General features: G+C 40.2%; 1 protein-coding gene across 1 annotated transcript in view; it reads right to left on the bottom strand.

Moving 5' to 3' along the window:
• COLEC12 (collectin subfamily member 12) overlaps window positions 1-17,825 on the bottom strand; it is a 98,437-nt gene extending 80,612 nt beyond the window's left edge. The window contains exons 1-2 of the mRNA XM_020794529.3: window positions 17,568-17,825; window positions 3,584-3,634 (exon numbers count right to left, since the gene is read on the bottom strand). Coding sequence (XP_020650188.3) covers window positions 3,584-3,634; window positions 17,568-17,574 — 58 coding nt within the window. The 5' untranslated portion in view covers window positions 17,575-17,825. The remainder of the gene's footprint in view (window positions 1-3,583; window positions 3,635-17,567) is intronic.
• Between the last annotated feature and the right edge of the window lie 2,503 nt (window positions 17,826-20,328).

Raw genomic sequence — 20,328 nt, 5'->3', positions numbered from 1 at the left:
AGCAGAGGTGCTGGTTTTCACCCACAACATTTCACATGGCTTGTGGCCAGGATAACTGAAAGCCCGACTCCTTCCATTTCAGCCAAACTGGAATTTGAGATTTTCAGCAAAGGGCCTATTGTCTCCCCTGCTATATAGAGTGGTGGGTATATGAAACAGTGTATTCGCTATGAATACACGGGCTCCCAAGGGTAGTTAAGCTTGCTTCAACCTTGCTGATGTTTTTTAAGCATCCAAACCTGTACTATTCCATATAGCCTTTAGTTTCCAAAACTAGTTTTAACAAATGGATTTTAAAAAATGTTTTAGATCTCTTTTTAATACATTTAAAATATATTGTACTCCATGTCACTTTGGTCAGGGCAAGGGGCTGAAAAGTTATTAAGAGATACAACATTATGCTGTGGGCAGGGTATGTGAATATTTTTACTACTGCAAAATTTCTGATTGTGCATACCCATGAAAGCCAGACATTATTAAGACTGATATATAAGCCACAATGCTGCATCTCCTTACCAGGAATGTACTCCATTGAAGATTTACTTCTGAATAGATGTGTGCAGGATACAGCTATAAAACAACTTAACTGGGAATAAACTCATTTACTTCTAAGTAAACAGGCAGAAGATTGCTCTGCAATGAGATGATCTCACAGCATGAATCCACATAAGTCATTCTCAGAATGCCACATTCCCATTTTTTTCTATACCCAAAGTCTAACAATGCTTTCATTTGGCTGCATTTGTTCCAAGCAAGTACACGATGAAAGCACTACAGAAACAATGTGATGCGTTTTGTGTCCATTACCCAAATTGTAAATCCAGTCAAACTGAAAAAGTCATTCAGTCTATAGCAAAATCTGGGCAGACACACCATAGCTTTGGGAATATTTAAAGAATAGGGATGTACTGTATAGCCCATAGCTGGTGGGATGCTTCTATTACTAGAACTGCTTCTGTCAGTAGAATAAGGAAGAAATTGAACCTCTGCTCTCAAACTCTATATGCTGAGAAAAACTTCCACAGTTGTTTTTTGGGTGATGCAGAGAGCTGGAGGAAGAATGTAGTAAAGAAAATCCTGTTGCACTAGAGGGCATCTGCTATCATAATGCTGATTTCAGGCCCTTGACTCAATGCAGGGTACAGTGGACCCTTGACTTACAGACGGCTTGCCTTACAGACTTTTTGAGTTACAGACTTCTCTGGCCGCAAAATTTAGGTTTGACTTGCAGCCTGAGAATTGACTTACAGACCAGAAAAAAACCAAAATGGAACAAAAACGGCCTGTTACAGGATTAATCGGTTTTCAATGCACTGTAGGTCAATGGAGACTTGACCTACAGACTTTTTGATCTGCAGCCACCATTCCAATACGGATTAATTCCTTAAGTCAAGGGTCCACTGTAATTTCTCATTCCTTATCCAACACTCTTTTAGCATCCTTTTTTCAAGTGAACAGCCTCAGAATAGCTTTAGACTGGGTTTCCCCAGTGTCAGCCTCTAATCGCATGAAACATGTTTTGCTACAAAAATACTTGTAATGGTGCATACTCAAAATAAGAAAAGTAAAAGCAAACAATAATGTTGCATTTTTTTGCCATTGTAAATGTCTGTCTCCACACATCAAATAAACATTTCCAAATAATTTCTACCATTATTACTGGTGCCTGCTTGCTTACCTGACCAGCACTACTGTGCTCTAGAACAGTGGTTCTTAACCTTTTTGAAAGAAACGCCCCCTTGAGCCATTGAGGAAGTTATCATCGCCCCCCTCCCCGCGGTGATGATATCTTATTTATTTGTTTGTTTGTTTGTTTGTTTGTTTGTTTAAGACACTTAAATCCAATGACCCCTGAAAACAAAATTCAATTCCAAGAAAATGAAATGCCCCCAAAAGGTAACATTTAATGATTTAGTTGCAAGCGAATTTTAAGACTCAAAAAGAAATATTAAAAGGGCATAAAAACAAACCGCAATGCAGGAACTAAAAATTTCAAGACGAAAACTCTGAAACTAAATTAAGATTGGAGGAAAATATATATTCATGCACATTGTAAAAAGGCTGCAGCCATCTTCACAGGTTTGGTTTGCTCCAGCGCCCCCCTACCGCCCCCTTCTGCTCCAGCGCCCCCACGCCGCCCCTTTTCGTTCTACCGCCCCCCTGAAAAATAAAATCGCCCCCTGGGGGGCATTATCGCCCACGTTAAGAACCACTGCTCTAGAATGACACTAGATAGAGGGAATGATGGAGGAAGGAAAATGGTGGCCAAGCAGCCAATACAATGATAGTGGCTGCCCCCTGCAGTGGCAGTAACCCCACCTACCCCAAATTCCTAAAGGATAAAAAACAAAGCTTTACTAACATTTTTATTTATGGTGAGTCCTCCCTCTGAGAAATTGTTGGAAAACTTCCCCTGAAGAACAGGGATGTGGTGGCACTGCGGGCTGTGGGCTAAACCGCAGAAGCCTTTGTGTGCTGCAGGGTCAGAAGACCAGCAGTCGTAAGATCGAATCCACGTGACGGAGTGAGCTCCCGTCGCTTTGTCCCAGCTCCTTGCCAACCTAGCAGTTTGAAAGCATGCAAATGTGAGTAGATAAATAGGTACCACCTCAGTGGGAAGGTAAACAGCGTTCCGTGTATAGCCGCGCTGGCCACGTGACAACGGAAACTGTCTTTGGACAAACACTGGCTCTACGGCTTGGAAACGGGGATGAGCACCGCCCCCTAGAGTCAGACATGACTGACTAAATGTCAAGGGGAACCTTTACCTTTACCTTCCCCTGAAGAAATTTGGCCAAACCCTAATTTCTCTGTCTTCAAATAAGATGCTCAGTTTCAAAACACCTTTGTGCATGACTATAGCACCAATCCTTCGTGAATCAGATCTTCATGGCGGTGATGGGAAGTTGTTTATTGACATCTGATGCACACTCCCAGCCTCTATTGGCAAGAAGAGACTTAACCTTAAAATACCAAGGTTCATGCAAGACAAGACAGTTACCATATTGTAGAGTTTCCTTAGGGCTGATAGGTGCCTGTATAGCATGTGCTTAACACAGCTCCCATACTCCTGCAAGCATTGGTCTGTGATTGGTCAGGAGAAGGCAAACCTGGGCTTAATTTGCAAGTCTGATTGCTTAGGCTCATACGTATCTCTGAGGAAATTGTGTTATGGGAAGGGGAAAAGGGGTTATAATGTACTTATAAATGCAATATGAGCATCTCATCTAGTTTGAACTTAAGATAGCAGTTGCTAGGAGTGAATGACTCCTCCAAGATGGCAAGGATTAGGAACAGAACTAATAATCAACAGCAGAAAGAAAATAAGCAATGATCACAACAAATCCCTGTAACAAGTAAGCCTTGTACAACTGCCAGTGAACCAGTCAATTTGTTTCTAACCTTTTATTCCTGTAAATATATTGCTGTTTTTTTAAAAAAAAAATATGCATCACATACTGTACTTTCTAATGCCTTCATCTCATTCCAGTTAGAAACATGCACAACAGTTTGGAACAATATTTCAACATTTTGTCTTCCCTCTTTGAATAATATAAAAACATGAAGATTCAGTCTAACTTACCAAACCGCTTGTAGCCAAAGGACTGAACCTCCTCCTCTTCTGCAAAGTCGTCTGTTTTTTTTTTAAAGGAAAAAACAAACAAACAGATAATGTATAACTAACTATAAGATGTTTACAGTAGAAATTCATTTAAAATCCCACTTAGGAGTTTGCCACATCTAAACACATTTCCCCCCCTTCAGTTAAAAATATAATGGACATCCATACCACCCTTTTGTGACATTTATCCTTAGCTGCTACATAGCTCTTGGAGCTGTGTTTGTCTGAATCACAAGTACAAAACCATCTGGTCATGCTCAGCAGTCTGTATGTGGAAATTACTGGGTGGTCCAGTACATAGTTTAAGAGAACAGAAAAATTTCACTTAAAAACTAGTATCCAAGAAGCGGCAAATATATGGCTGTTGTAATGACAATAATGTAAACAAATACATAGATATATAACCTCTGGCAACTATGACAAGGAGCTTGGAATCCTTTATGTGCAGGAAGCACCTCCTCGTAAGATCATTGGGAGTTTCTGATCTGATGTTCAATGTATTCTGGTTGTTCTTTAGATAAAAGAGGGGCTCTAACCAGCAGCTTACTAGGCTTTCATTTATTGACATCATCATTTACTATTTTGTTAGGTGCCTAAAATCAGGCATTGCTTTGTTTGCTCTTTACTCCTCATCTATTTTCACAGTGTGAACTGACAGTGATGGCTGGTGCTTACTATAACAACCAAAGATGGGCAAAGCCTGGGTGACAGGTAGAAATGGGGCAAAAGTGGGTATTTATAACTACAGAAGGTGACTTTTCCACTCATTCTTTCAGTTTCTTCACCCCGTCATAAACACACATCATCTCAGGCTGAGAATTTAGCAGGAGAGGACTACAGGGAAAACCTCAGCTCTCTGCCAGCTTAGAAGTGGGCAGTGGTGGGTTGGCCTAGGGAGGGAAAAAGTGTCCTCCTTGCCCTAACAAATCAACTGCTAGTAGTAGAAAAGCTAAGAACTCCTATAAACTTCTGACTTTTAGAAATGTAATTAAACATTCTCCTTGCTCTTTTTGATTCTTAAAGTTTTTGTCTGCAACCTGAGTTTTGCTTAATATATTTTAAATGTCCTTCTGTTCGCAACTTTCAATAGTTGTAAGAATGAATACATCTTGTAAATTGATTGAGCTAATGTTAAGCAATGAAACAACTTGTACCTTGATACTCAGATGAACACTGATACCATTGACAAGGTTATCTGATCACATACAGAAATTAACTTTATAAGGGAAAATTGTGAACTATGACAAACCCCCATAGACTTAAACTACCAAGGAGTGTTATAAATTTTGTAGTGCTCTGAGAACTTTGTTCGAGCGTCGTACATTTGACTTTGACAAAGAGGGTGAGATTACATTGGGGCTCAGGGGGAAGTAAGAAAACAGGAAAAAAGTTTGTGCAAAAATAGTTGAGGTATAGGTATGGAAGGAAAATTTAATGTGGAAAAAGAAGAACAATTATAAAAACTGGGGGGGGGATGTTGTCAAAACATTGGAGGAAGAAGAGCAGACTTCTAAACAGAAAGAAAACACTTTTCCAGATGAGCAACAAGAAGTCTGATGAAGAAAAATATGAGTCTTTATGCATTTGGGTCTCTCATCTCTCTGAAAACTATAGAGGTAAAACAATAAAACACCAACACTATCCAACACTACAAATAAGTGATTAGCTAGAATACAATTTCAGCTAGCCCCAGTCAAATCCATTCCAATAGATGAAAATTATACACTGCCTCACAAAAGCACCCAGCAGTGTCTACAGGTACATTGGAAGAGGGAATTCTGAAGTGAAACTGCCACCAGTGAATGGATCAGTCATCCTAGCTTGGAAAGACTCACATTTAAGCCTAGATCCTGGGCCAATCACTGCCACTCAACCTGATAAAACTCACAGGGAAGTGTATGTGTATACATATGCTCATGTGTGCTATCTTGAAGAAGGGTGGAATAAACTGGAATGAACAAATGGATGAGTGAATGAAAAGTCCTCATAGGTACCTGTTCAGGGACATTGCTGACAAGAAGCTTGTTTTAGTCCTTTTATTGATGATTTTAATTTTATTGCCTTTTTTTGGACTGTAAACCACTCAGAGTAGATTCATCTAGATGGGCGATATAAAAGCCAAATAAATAAATAAATAAATAAATAAATAAATAAATAGGCAAGAGATAACTGGACTCTACAAACATATTGATGACATCCAATCCCAAAGTCTCTAACAACTTCCTCGAATGGCTTGACATAACTATTCAACCACAAAAGTAAATAAGTGCAAACTGATTCTCCCCTAAGACAGTTCTCAAGTGTCACCATCTGCTTTTTTCCTGACTGGAAAAAACAGAAACTACCAAATAAGTTCCTTCAGTGCTCAATCCTGCAAGGCAGTACAGAACAGCATAGTCAGTGGTACTACAAACACCATGACTAATAGTACTATTGATCATGCTGGCTGGGGTTGCCCTTTGTCACAGTCCAGGAAAAGTAACTACTCCAAACTCTACCTGAAACTCAACTGAAATGGGCCCATTCACAGGAATCCCTTCATAACATGAAGCAAGTGAGGATGGGTGTGTGCAACATACGTTCCCCTAAACTCCAAATCACTACAAACAGGACTGAAACAGCAAGGGGTTTCTGAGCAGAGAATGATTTCCAGGCAGAATAGAGCTCTGTTACTTCTCATGGTAAAATTGACAGCATTTGACACATATGCATATATAGTGTCAAGCTTTAAGATCCCAAACTATGACTCCATATGGGGCTCCCAAATTCTCTAATCCAATGCTGGCAACCTTCCCACTCTCAGAATATCTAATTGCACATGTTGGCTACTCTAAGGATTTTGTCATGAGTATCCAAAGGGTAATCAAAATTCACCTGAGATAAATTCCAAAAGTTATTATGGTAAAATAAACATATTTTTAAAATTCTTTTAAATACGGCATAAGACAGTTCAGCTCACTGTGAGTCACTGGACTCAAGGGCGAATATTAGAGATTATGGCCAGTTTTTCTTATTCATATAGGCTTTAGTCTCTTCTTTTTTTATGTCATTCAGTCAGATTTGTGGGTTGTTTGGACCTCATTTTGATTTCAACAGAAGTATTACAAATTTTCTGTTAAGGTGTGTGTGTGAATTTAATGTCATTCTTGGCAGGTGTAAGAGGGACCTGCAGTGCATGGTACGCTAAATACAAATAATAATCCAAACATATTGATTTTTGGTAAGTGCATTCGGAATGTCAGAAGTATGAAGAGCAACCTAAAAACACCTAAAACTTGGATATGCCACATATTTGAACCATAAGAGAGATGTCACATTGGATAATCAGTGCTATAATAATGACTTTCTCTGCACTAAAACTACACTTGTGTTAACAAGGAAGCATGCAATTAATGGGTGAAATTAAATTTCTATTTGGATTTCACATTCCTGAGCAGCCCACTTATATTTCTATCTGTTTAAATTCTACCCAGTTCCACTTATTGTTCAATTCCTTGAACATTAGTTATTAATATTAAAAATAATTAATATTAATAGTTATTAACAATGACTTGTTTTGTTAAAAACCACAGAATCTTAGGCTATTCTTGTACATAATTGATTTGAAAAATTAAGGATGACTTACTTTCCACAGGGAAGAAAAAGGTCAAAATATCCTGAAAACATAGGTGTTTTGATGCAAAACGATGCTGAAATGTCATGAAAATGTTGGCTGATTTAATATTATTAAATCAAACAGGCATACAAACAAGTCATAGTTAATGCCCTCTAGAGTAACAGGTAACTTTCATCATCCAAACTCATAGGAATATGGGGTGTTTGTGTCCTCTGCTCCTTCACTGAAGGAAGAATGGAGGAAGGAAAGTTTTGTTTGTTTGTTCTACAGCAGCACTGATGCACTGTGTCTTTAAGATTTTTCAAAAACAATTTTTAAAGCTTCATCCTAGAAGCTTCATCCTGGCCTAAGGAGTTGGCAGCGACTAGGTCCTCTGACAAAGAATCCATGAACTCAACTTCAGGAGCAGAGGAGCTTTTATTTGAAGTTAAATTCACTTCTACAGAGTCCCTTTCCCTGTAGGAGCAGAACACTGAGGGGTGATCACTGGCCCCCGGATGCCTTCCTTAACATAGGGTCCTCAGTTACCCTCCCTGAGTTCCCCTAAAATCCAAGTCCAGCAGGATGAGATTTTTGACATGTATCAAGGTAGGTTTGTTCAGACCAAGGCAAGAGCTCTGGGAAAACAGCCCATCCCTTCCCCTTCCTCTTTGCCTTTCCAGGATGACAGGTGGGTGGAAGGTCCACTATCAGTGAGAAGCTGCCCATCTGGCTTGGGAGAAACACACCACCTCTTCTATCCCAGTTGGCAGCAGCAATTCTTCCTCTGCATCCACACAGGATTCATCTTCCACTACTTGTACTTCAGTCAAAGACCTCAAAGTCTTGTTCTCCCTGGCTTTTTATCCGCCCCCAGCCTGCCTCAGCCAGGTGTCCACCATCAGGCTGATTCCCTCCCATCAGCTGTTCTTGTGTTTCCCTTCTTGGTTTTAGAATTCCTTTTTTGCCTTATCTCTCCTAGCCTGCTTAAAGGGGCCAGATACCCTGTTGTGAGCATGAGGGCCACCTGGCACACTCACCCCTCACAAGGAAACATGAGTAACAAGGAAGGGGGATCTTTTTGTTTGTTTGTTTTCTTTTTTCTTCTTCTTCTTTCTCTTTAAAGGGAAGTAGATCAAATAGGGTTGCTTGAGGTGTAGTTTCCTGACCCGGAACCATCCAATCCTTCAAGGACTGCACCAAATGGTGTACTACACCTCTGTGCAAACCTCTGTGTGTGTCTTCTGTACCATTAAGTCAGAACTGTTGTAAGCCACCCAGAGACCTTTGGGTAGTGTGGGTGGCATATAAATTAAAACAAACCAAACAAACAAACAGACTTTTAGTAAATCTAACAGGGCTTTCAAGGTGAGATATTTAGAGAGGAGTTTTACCAGTTCCATGCCCCCAGTGTGTTTCCATAGTCAAGTGGGATTTCAAACCTTATTCTCCAGAGTCCTAGTCCATCACTCTGTCCACTATGCCACACTGGAAATCCCTATGCAACCTTAGGCTGCTCTAATTTGGCCATCTAGTTAAGCTGCAATATTTCATATGAGCTGTACATGTTGATGCCTTGGAAATAATGGTCATGTTTCTACCAGATTTAATTAATATATATGTGACAAATAGTCAAGGAAGTCTAACATGTCATATCTGACTTCTGATGAGGAATTTTCTTAGAAGTGAGGGGTCTGGTTAGAAAGAAAGGGGAAAGGGGAAGTGTAGAGGGTCATGTTTCTGCAGAACAAGCAGGGTGGGGCTCAAAATCATATTAACAGAAACCCAGCTAGAATTGCTGCTCTAGGAAATGAAAATCCAAGTCTTCAGCAATAGTCAGGAAAGATACTTACTCAAGAAAACAGAAAGGGATACAAACTTGTAAAAATAAATATAAGAAAAACAAAACGGGGATGGCCAAAATCATGTTTTCCATAATATATTGTTAGGAGCATTACATGCAACAATAAATATTTTAATATATCAGAAGCAGGAAACTCACTAGAAAGGCAATTGAACCACTGGATGACAAGGAACTTAAAGAGAACCTAAAGGAAGATAAGAAGATTGCAGGAAAGCTGAACAAATTATTTGTATCTCTTCGATAAACAAAATGTAAGGCAGATACCTATGCATGAAATGATATTACCTGGAAAAGAATCTGAGGAACTAAGGTAAATTGTGGTGGCAAGAAAATAAAGTATAGACCTTCTTGGCAAATTAAAAAACAAACTAATTACCTGTTTCAGAGTTCTCAAAGAAACTGAAATGTAAAATTGCTAAGACTTTAACAAAAATATGTTACCTATCTCTAGGTCTGGTTCATTTTCCAGGAGAAAGAAAATGGCCAATGTATCAGTAACTTTGGAAAAACAATATCCAGGGTAGATCCAGGAAATTACAGACTAATTAGCTTAATTTACATTCCAGGGATCTAAGTGGAATTATGAACATATGAAACAGGATCAGAGAATATGTGTCTCTCTGGATGTCCTTGCACTGCATTTCATATCATCCCTCACCCCTGATTATGCTGGCTACACATTCCTCATCCTGATATAGAAGTACAATTTCTAGTGAAGGAGAATTAACATGGTTCCTGAAAAGTTAGCCCGGTCTCGTTAATCTGTTAGTTTTTTGAGAGTGCCAATAAAAATGTAGATAAGGATGATCTCTTAGACATAATTAACTTTGGACTCACCAAAGACTCCCAAGCTAACCTAGCAATTAGGTGATAAAAGGGGATTTTTTAAAATGGATTAATAACCTGCTGAAGAACAGAAAGCAGAGAGTAGAAATGTGTGGACATTTCTCACAACTGAGTAACATAATAATTTGGATCCCCAGAGAGGATCTGGTGTTTTTTTCATGAAGAATCTGAAGTTAAAGCTGAATGTGTTCTTAGCAAGTATTTAGAATAAAAAGGGACAAGATTCAGAACACAAAAAGAAGTTTTGCTGCACAAATTATAGAGTTAAAAGATAAACTAGTGCTACAAGATATGCATACACACCTCAAACAACCCAATTTTGGCCCACCTCTCTTTAAAGAAATGAAAAAAAGAAAGAAAACAACTTTCTCTGCTTGCCTCCTCTTGTCTCATCCTCCTTTCAGGAGGAAGGTTTCAATTCTTTAAAATTTCCCCCTAAAGGTATACTGCATCAATGCTGCCCTAATAGGTTTAAAAACTGCACCAAACTTTGCTTCATCCATCTCCCTCTCCATATAGGAGCAGAGGATGTTTTTAATTTCCCAGTATTGATGACTAAGTTGTCTGCTTAAGCCATTTAACAATATTGAGAAATTGAAAGTGGATGGGAAATTGAAAACAGCAAGCCACCCACTTTGGTTTGATCCCAGTGGCTGCACATTCTGGAACCAAACCAAAATGGAGAGATCCTGCCTACATATAAAAAACACTAGCCCCTCTTAGAGAGCCAAAAAGGAGCATGTAGGAATGTTCTGGGGACAAGCTGGTGCATGCTGGCATTTATGCCATGCAATCACTGGAAAAAAGGAGCAAGGCAGCCTGTCCACAGAACAGATCAAACGGCGAATCCCTATGTAGTCGCACCCCTATATAATGGTCCTTACAGACATCTGATTGGCTCTTGTAGAAATATAATACTGGACCAGATGGACCCTTGAGCAGGGTCCCAGGACGCATTCACTACTGTTTGCCCAACTTTTGCTGATCAAAGATAAAAAAAAAGAGAGAGAAAGAGATGTGATTAGCTGAATTAAGTGTCCCTTTGTGACAGATATCAACTATTCAAAAAAAAAGAAAAGAAAAGAAAAGAAAAGAAAGAAAGATGGAACTTCAAATGATGAACACGTAGCATCAGAACTAATTTGGCCTGAAGTATGTCTTGAAAGCACAACCATATCCCTAAAAACAACATGGATTTTATAATGAATGCCAGACTTCTTCACATCACAATTGAAAAATGATGAAATCATTTCATCTCAAATTCTGAGTGTTATACCTTTTGATTGCACCTCTCCCCACTATGATTATAAGTATTTGTGGATTTATTATTTCTTTGTGTAACTATCTGCAGTATATTAATCCATATAAAAGAACATGCAATTGTTAAAGTACCTACTCAAAGAGATTACTTCCAGAGGCAGTTACTTACAGATTTCAAGGGGATTATTCCAAAAGCAACTGCACAATGTGAGGTCTATTCATTAAAGACACTTCAGCTTACACTACTGTGATATATGCAGATAACACTACATTTCTTCACAGACAATCCATCACAACCAAAGATCAAAGGGGAAAATTATAATATGCAACAGGTCATGAAGGTGAGTATATATTAATAATACATATGGTACCAGGACAAAATCATATCACTGTGGCATAAAATGAATGGCGAATTGAGAGGTAATTACTTAACAAGTACAGTACTGTAGAGGTATTCACCAAAGCTTTAGAGCTAATCAATCACATGATTTTCTAGGCTTCTCAGCAACTGATATGGATTGGCTAGATTAATGTAACTGAAAGACCAGGATCAAATGTGTCTCTATGACGTGCCATGCTTAAGGTTTCCTGTCTTGCGACCTATATTTTCAAATGGTTGTACGATTATTTCATAATAAAACAATACAGATTTTGAAATACACTTGTTTCTAAAACTTTACAGAGGAGCTGTAGAAAAGGGATCCAAGGTCATGACATCATGAGAGACCCTCACATACTTGCAGTTTGTCCTGGAAGGTAAATGTTCATTAGCTAGGATTGGGAGAAAAGGTTAAATTCTCCCACACCATGTGGTATGTTCCTGATCCTGATCCTTCAGCTGCAATTTAAAATTTTTAAGAGACATCTGTGAAATGCATTAATTCCCTATATGGTCTAATTTGACCATCTGCAGTGATTTTATTCAGTTTTACCACAGTGTTTCCCCTTCGTTCTGTTCATATGTTTCTGATTATCTTTATGGAATCTCATCCTTATGTCATCCTATTTTCTTCTGTAAAATACCTGACAGTATAAATAGTACTCTTTCTTTTAAAACCTGCATGTTATATGAGCATTTATACTTAGGATAGTGAAGTTCAGAGAGAATAAGGGAGGGAATTTCCATGAAACAAAAATCCACAGATGGCCAATACCTTTATTGGGACCAACTACAGTATTATTACACAATAGTATTCAAGTTTTCAAGCTTTCTAAAACTATTCACCACACTAGGCAGTAAAAAAATGGGGAGCAGGACCAGATGATTGGAGGGTGCCGGGTTGGGGAAGACCAATTTAGGACGAAGAAAAGAAAAAAGTTTTAAAGTTTTGTATTGTTTTTTTTTTTAAACAAAAAATATCTGGTATTATGTTTGGGTATGTCAACAGAGGTATAAGAGTTATGGAAATAGAATAAAGACCGTTACATGAAGAAATGAAATACTGTAATACATTCTTCCACAGGGTCAATTCTATGTGGCAATAAATAAGGAAAATATGTACATCACTATTAGCACTAAATAATGAAATCTGCTAATCATGATTAAGACTGTTGACTGTGATCAACAAATATGACTTAGCCAGACGGTTTCATGCAGCTCATGGAGTTCTGAACTGAAATTTTGTAGCTGAACTGTCTGGGCCTTCACTGTAGGCTCAGCTGGAACATTTTAGCAAAAGTCTCTCTAGGTGACCCCTTATGCTAATAAGGCCCCTGTTCCCAAAGAGTTCTCTGATACAGGTGAGGATTTTGCTAGGTAGCCTTCAGCTTCACCTATGCTTTTGTCCTGTGCTACTCCTGGGGCTCTCCCCCTGTCCAAGGTTATGTCTCCTCTTTTGGGGGAGTGGGGGTCACCCCTTTTTTTTCTACTCAAAGGCTCCATAGGACCTGCCAGCTCTAGTTCTGACTCAGTGAATTCAACCATTCTCAGTGGAAGAATATTTAATAAGGGCTTACATCCTCAAATAGGCAAGAAAAGCAGTGCTTTTCAAGTCAGTACAGATCTCCTGTTCCTATAATTCACTAATACTTATTTATTTAAAACATTTCTAGGCCACCTTTCAGGGCAAAAGCTCTCCCAAGGCTACTTATATAATAACCTCCCATACACTAATCAAGAGAGAAAATAATGAAATCAAGAAACACCAGCAAAGTCCACAAATGTTCAGGTACTGAAATCTAACATATACAGTAATTACATGTAAAAGGCAAGAACAATCCAAGAGCATAGACTAAAACATGCTATTGAGGCAAGTTTTTGAAGGCTTCCTAGAAGCCTATCAAGGTGGCTATTGTTTTGAGGTATTGGGTCACTAAGAAAAGAGCCTTTGCCTCATATGTGACAACCTAAGAGTTCTCAACTGTGAGTGAATAGGCTGAGTGTAAACTGACATTTGGTGGTGTATTGAAGTGCTGGACAGCTCAGTGGCTAGGTTCCTGGCTGAGGCGCCAGAGGTTGAGAATTCAATTCCTCGCTGTTCCTCCTTGATGGGGGATGGACTCAGTGATCCACAGGGTCCCTTCCAGCTCTACAGTTCTAAGATTTATTCTAAGACCCAAGATCATATTTACCTGTACTTTGGCTCTCCTTGAATCAGCCCTGCTTTCAATCTGATTACCACTTCATAATGAATTGATAACATCTGACCAGGTCTTTAGAGCAATTATAACTATACTACAAGGCATTTACTATTAGGTTTCATGGATTTTGTGTGTGCAGTTGTTTTCAAATAAATATTTGGACCCTACCCAAACTATGTTGATACGTACTTTCCATAAGAAGGTTGTGTCCCAACTAAGAGACCCTAGTGACAATAAGATTTTGAATCACTGCATTTCTGGGGAGAAATGAAAACCACAGACTGAGCTAGTGACACACTAGCTAAAAATATACCAGCTTCCAAATATTTTAAGAGATTACAGAGGAAAGACAATGGGTTGTTGAAACTAAGGCAAGGAGATTTAAGTTACAGGAAAATATATTAAGATTTGAACATAGGGGAACCTAACAGAGAGCAGGCTGGTAAAAATGTTATATGAAGAAGGAATCCAGAACTTTCTTTCGCATTCTGAAACAAATGTTAAAGTACTTGTTAGAAATGTTTCAGCATAATACCTGTCATGCATCATGGAGATGGACAACTGCATCACAGCTTTACAGTTACAGTACTTGTTCAAATATTCCATTTAACAAGTTTGGAATAGATACGATGAAGCTCAGGTTTCTAGGTCACTTCCATTATAATACCCTTAATAGTCTACAAATTTGCAATATACCAGGTTAAGCCTTTCCCACAAAAAATGGCTACTGAAACCTTGGCCCTGATCCAGAACAGAGCTGCAAGAAATACCATGCAAGGAGCCAAGAAGAGTATGATAATCTTTCCATTTAAAAAATGTCAAGCCTTTTTTAATAAGTCAGCCTTATATGAAAATAAGTTGGAATGGAGGGGGGTGAGGTTGGAATTTGGCAACAAAGCTGTTGAAACTCAGCAGGATACATTCCTGTGAATGCATGTGCATAACACATTTAACAGTGACCCAAAGAAGATTGGATCTTACATGGATGTGCCAATATCTGTCCCAAAATGACTGGAGCTCCAGAGTGTAATGTTTCATAAATAATACTAATCTTTTCGTGACCCACTGAACTGCTTGGCCCACTGTAAGTAGTGTGGCTGCTAGGCAAGGCTGGTTCTACCATGAGACAGAGTAAGGGAATTGCCGGTGAGTTATGTGTGCTGCTGCAATTACTAAGCTGTTCCTCTTGAGTCTACCAGCCACTGCCATCTGTCAGAGCTGTGTGTGCCACATGTCCTTTCCTACTAACTGCCATAACATCTGGCTTCTACAGGGAGAAGCCAGATGTTATGGCAGTTAGTAGGAAAGGAACAGGGAGAAGGTGCTGTCATGTTCTTTGCCTTAAGCAGTAAAATATCTTGGGCCAGCCCCACAGCAAGTCTTCTCAGAAATTTGATTCCAGTGATCTGATACACAACATTTAAATTCAAGCAATGGAAAATATTTTGTATTTTTGCAGCTTTCTAATGATGTAATTATTTTGACAGTCTTGAGGTCTCTGGGGTAAGCTGATGCGGGAACAGAGACAGCTATTTGCTGCATGTGGTAAGTCAGTCCTGTTGCTCCTCATGAAAGGAACACTTCTGAAAAAGGTTCAAGGTTTACATCAGCAGGGGATTTAAAAAGTACAGAAAGCTAGATTTGTGTGGTAAAGATGCAACCAGTAAAATTACAAAATTTGAAATTGACTTTGGCACTATTTACATGATCTTCCTAATGCTTGCATTACCACTTTTGTTGGGATTTTCAGTGAAGAATGTTTTCTTTCACAAACACTATAATTTTCAGACTTTGTTTTACTAGACGCTTATGAATTTCTGGGAAAACACTCCAAACTGATTGTGAAATGCCTTGCAGAAAACAAAGTAATTATGGCCCCTAGGAGTGACTGAGAACATACTACAATCCTACATTAACAAAACCACAATTACTAGCTTAGCAGGACCCCCAACATTGAAAAATTAAAAGCTCCAGTTCTCCCTAGAAATATACCATTCATTAACTTTATCAGAAAGCAAAATTTCACAAGAGCTGCTATGCTGTGCAAACTTTTTTAGAAGTAAGTCATCTTGAACTCTGTGGGGTTTACTTATTTTGAGCAAACATGCATATATGCTGGCCATGACTATCACAAAATGACCACTAACAAGGCAGAAACCACACCTTTGGAACTAATTAAACAATTTGGCTTTCCCTACAATGGCTGCAACTTACACCATGGGTCAGCATAGAATGTATGCAAACTATCACATAAAAATGGTACAAGTCACGGACACGGATAATCTGTGCACAAAATGTGTATCATGTGATAGTAACCATGTGACTGGCATTATACACAGATGCATGAATCAGTGTAAAATTCATCTTCATATTAGTATGCTTCACTATTTCAAATATGACATATGCATGTAACATCCTCCTCTTTTCCTTTCCCAAATATGAAACTCATGGAATGGTCTTAAGACTCACATTTTATGCATTGTTTTCCAGTTGTTACTGCCACTACCTCAACTGGGGCAGTGCTGGCTCACAGGATGAAAAACATGCAAACCCTTATGGCTCTACAGATGAACTCAGTTTAATTGCTAACAATCTCTAGAGTTCTGCACAGTCCTTGCCACAGTCAGAACTAATTTTCCCATGAGAGTGGGGGTCAGTCAAACAAAGTACTTTCTGCCTCTTCAGCAAATTAAATCAGGCATCACATAATGTTCTGTTGTCTCAAGAAACATGTATCACAATAATTACAACTCTCCCGATGTCTAGAACACACACATTGCAAGCTCCAGACTGTTACTTGCTCATAGTTTCTTTAAAGGGTATATGTATTTTCTACTTAATTTATTTCTGTGACTACAAAAAAATCTTGAGTTGCAAGTCCACAATTGCTTCCTATGTGTTCCAAAACATCTCCTTTGATGCATATTCCCTGGTGTACAGAGCTTTGAGCTTTCTCCAGGCTTCTAGTTTTCACTACTTTTCAAGAAAAAAAACCCTCCACATTACAACTACTTCTTTTATCCAGCCACAGCCATGCTGAGCTGGAGATCCTCTTCTCATTTGTTAAATGGCACTTTGTGGTCACAAAGGATGGAACCCAACAGAACGACTTCATGGCAAAGAGTGATCCGAAAGCAAACGACTTGACATTCCAGCTTTCAACACATGCTATCCAAATACCAAATATTTTTTTCCAGTCTACAGATCCTGAAGGGAGAAGAAAAATGCCAAATATATTTCACAAGCCAGTTAAGCCTCTACTGGAACCTAATCATTACCAGATGTCTAGAAGCAACACGGAGAACATCACCAAATGCTGGCAGGCCCCCCGCCCGCCCGCTCGCTCTCTCTCTCTCTCTGAAAAACTGCAGGGGGAAGGAAAAAGGTTTTCAAAAAGAGAAAGATTGAGAGAGAGGTGGTCAAGAAATATGTGCTGGAGGAAGCAAAAATGGCTGTGTGGGTGAGTAGTTCAATCTCCTGAGCAGATTTTTCCAATTAAAAATGAAAAAAAAAATTAAAGGGACCTGTAAACAACTTTCAACTCTTGACTTTTCTTAAAAACAAATGGCAGCTTTCATTCCTAGCGGACTAAAAGAGAAGCTGGTGGACGAATGCCGCTTCAGTTTCGCGTACATAAACACACACACACACAGAGTCGCCCGCTCTCCAGCAAAAAAGATCTCCCCGGCCGAGAGCGCCACATGTTCTCCGCTGACAAGACTCCTGCTCTCTTTAACAGCCGACCCGGTTCTTTAGAGAGACTTTCCGAAACAGCCCCATGCCTGTCGTCTGCAGCTTACCTTTCATGTTGGCACGCGACAGACAAAGCTGCTGGCGGGTTGGGGGGAAGAAAGTTTGTTCCTACTTCACAGAACTCCTTCACTCAAGTTTCATGTTGGGCGCCCAGGAGTTTCTGATCGATAGAGGAAGGATGGCGCTCTCGGTGGAAGACCAAGCCTCCCCGCCTCTTTCTCTCTCTGCCCCCCCTCCCCTCCTCGGTGGCTTCAGTTGCCTCAAAGGCTTTTGGAGTTTCCCCCCGTCTTGACCGGCCTGAACTCACACGACTAGTCTTTGCCCCTCCTCTTCTCTCTTGCTCCGTTTGGGAAAAAGAGAGGCAGCGGCCGGCTCCACAGGTCCAACCCGCCCCCCACTCGTCGCCCCGCGTCCCGTCCGCTCGCTTCTCCCCGACGGGGCGCCGCTGCCAATTCCCCCGGGCCTCCTTCACAGGTCACTGTAAATTGCGGCAGGGAAGAGGCTGTAATCATAACACACACACCGTCGAAGGAGGAAGAGCAGCAGCAGCAGTTCGAAGGGGTCCTTCCTTCGCCCTGTTCGGCTGCAGCCTCGCAAACGCCTCAGGAGGGTCCTGCGAAATCACGCCTGAACGCTCTCGCCCCAACGTGAGGTGGGCGCCTCTCCTCGAGCGGGGCTCCCAGGGAGGAGGCCCAGCTGGTCGGGCGATGAGTCGTAGGCGCGGGCGCCTCTTCCACAGGGACGAACCCCTCTGAAGAAGGGCGAAGAGGAGACGGGAGCTTCTTCAGCTCTGGAAAAGCCTGCACAAAGCATGAAAGAAGAGTTTCTTTTATCCTTTCCTCCTCCTCCTCGTAGAACTGCAGAGAGCTGGAAGGGCCCCTATGGATCAGTGGATCCCAGCCTTGGGTAACCCAAGCGTTCTTGGACTGCAACTCTCAGGAGCCGTCACCACTGGCTGGGGTTTCTGGGAGTTGCAATCCAAGAACACCTGGAAACTATTGCTATAAATCATCCAGTCCAGCCCCTGGCAAGGAGGCATGGTGGGGAATCAAACTCCCAACCTCTGGCTCTGCCACCAGATGCCTAAACTACTGCAGTTCTACATAAACCAAGCACCCTCACCACAAAAGTGATGAATACCATTGAGGCTGATGTCCTAATCACAAAATACAACATAAATCCTTTGAATACTATTGCCTTGATTCCATTTTTATGTTCAAGAAATAAGGCTAAAATTTAGAGCCCTAGAATCTAGAGCTTTCCAGAACTCTGCTAGAAAAAAGCAGTAAAATGGTGGTTTTCTCAAGTTTCTCTTTTTCGCAGCACTTTCCAAGTCCCCTCAAAAAGTGTCCCAAAAGGTATGGGGTGACTATCTGGAATAGTGTGGGAGATGGCGTTATAGAAGAAGCAAGGAGAGAACCAGCAGAATTCACCAAACAGCTCCCTTTCCAGAGCTGGAAGGGCCTGCATTACTCTTTCCATTCTTAGAGACAATTGTGGTTCCAGAGTTTAGGCTACAAGAGTCAAATACTATGGGATTTGCTCCACTTATAAAATGGATGAATTTATTTATTTATTTATTTTTACTGATCACACAGTGCAAAGGTTTATTTGAATTGATCCAGCCCCTTTTTGCTCCTGACGTGGATTTTTTCTCTGCTATTCGCGAAGGCTTTCATGGCCGGGATCTAATGGTTGTTGTGGGTTTTTCGGGCTCTTTGACCGTGTTTTGAAGGTTGTTCTTCCTAACGTTTCGCCAGTCTCTGTGGCCGGCATCTTCAGAGGACAGTGCTGTCCTCTGAAGATGCCGGCCACAGAGACTGGTGAAACGTTAGGAAGGACAACCTTCAGAACACGGTCAAAGAGCCCGAAAAACCCACAACAACCATTTTTCTCTGCTGCTGAGGGCTTCTACTCTTTTCAAGGTAGAACAATTAGAACTGAGTTTTTCCTGTGTAATCAATTAGTTTGTTCTTGTAAAGACAAAGGGGCATGGTCTGTATGTGGTATTTAAGTGATGTCAGCAGTTAGGGCAAGATGTTCAGGACGTGGGAACACAGTCTTCCCTCCAGCCCCCTGTGTTCTCTCCCTTGATCATCTTCTGAATTTTAAATATTTATTTGCATATCTAAGATTTTAAATGGGTTTAGCTATATAACTTTATCACCTTATCACTAGTACTGATATAGTAGTTTACCTATAGATCACTCTGGATGAGAATGTTTTGGTTATTTTAAAAATTATGAATAAAAAAGGAACACCCAGATGAAATAAAAGATGTTCTCTTCGTATGTGGTATTTCTGTACACATTAAAAGAACTTTGGAATGCTGTCACCTCTTCCAGAACTCTGTACACCCCTTTGAAAACCAAATGACTTGACAGGAAACCTTAAAAGATTTGGCAGAGGTGGGAACAGAGGAAGGAAATAAAGAAGGAAGGAAGGGGGACTTTGGGCTGAAATGCAAGTCACATCACATTGAATGTGAACACTGAACTCCTGAATCAATCCGCAGCCCCCGTGTGATCAATGAATGCCAATCATCTGTAATAAAGGCTGTGAAAAAAATTACAGCAAACTGAATCAGAGTAATTTAAGCTTACCCGTGTTGTTGCAGCCTTGCTTTTTAATTTTATTTTTATAAAACTAGGGTGAAGCAAGTAAAGCTGCAAAACAATAAAGTCACAGATGAGTGAAAGGATGAGGTAGAAGAAGCAGTAACAATAAAGCTCACTGTAGGCAACACTCAACCAGGGTAGTGTAAAGTTGTAGTCCAAAAACAGCCCAAATGGTCAAACAAGGTCCAGG

This window comes from Pogona vitticeps, chromosome 4 (genome assembly GCF_051106095.1).
Source record: "Pogona vitticeps strain Pit_001003342236 chromosome 4, PviZW2.1, whole genome shotgun sequence".
NCBI classification, from domain to species: domain Eukaryota; kingdom Metazoa; phylum Chordata; class Lepidosauria; order Squamata; family Agamidae; genus Pogona; species Pogona vitticeps.
Note: the sequence above shows the minus strand (reverse complement) of the source record. Positions and strands in the feature narration are given on the sequence as shown.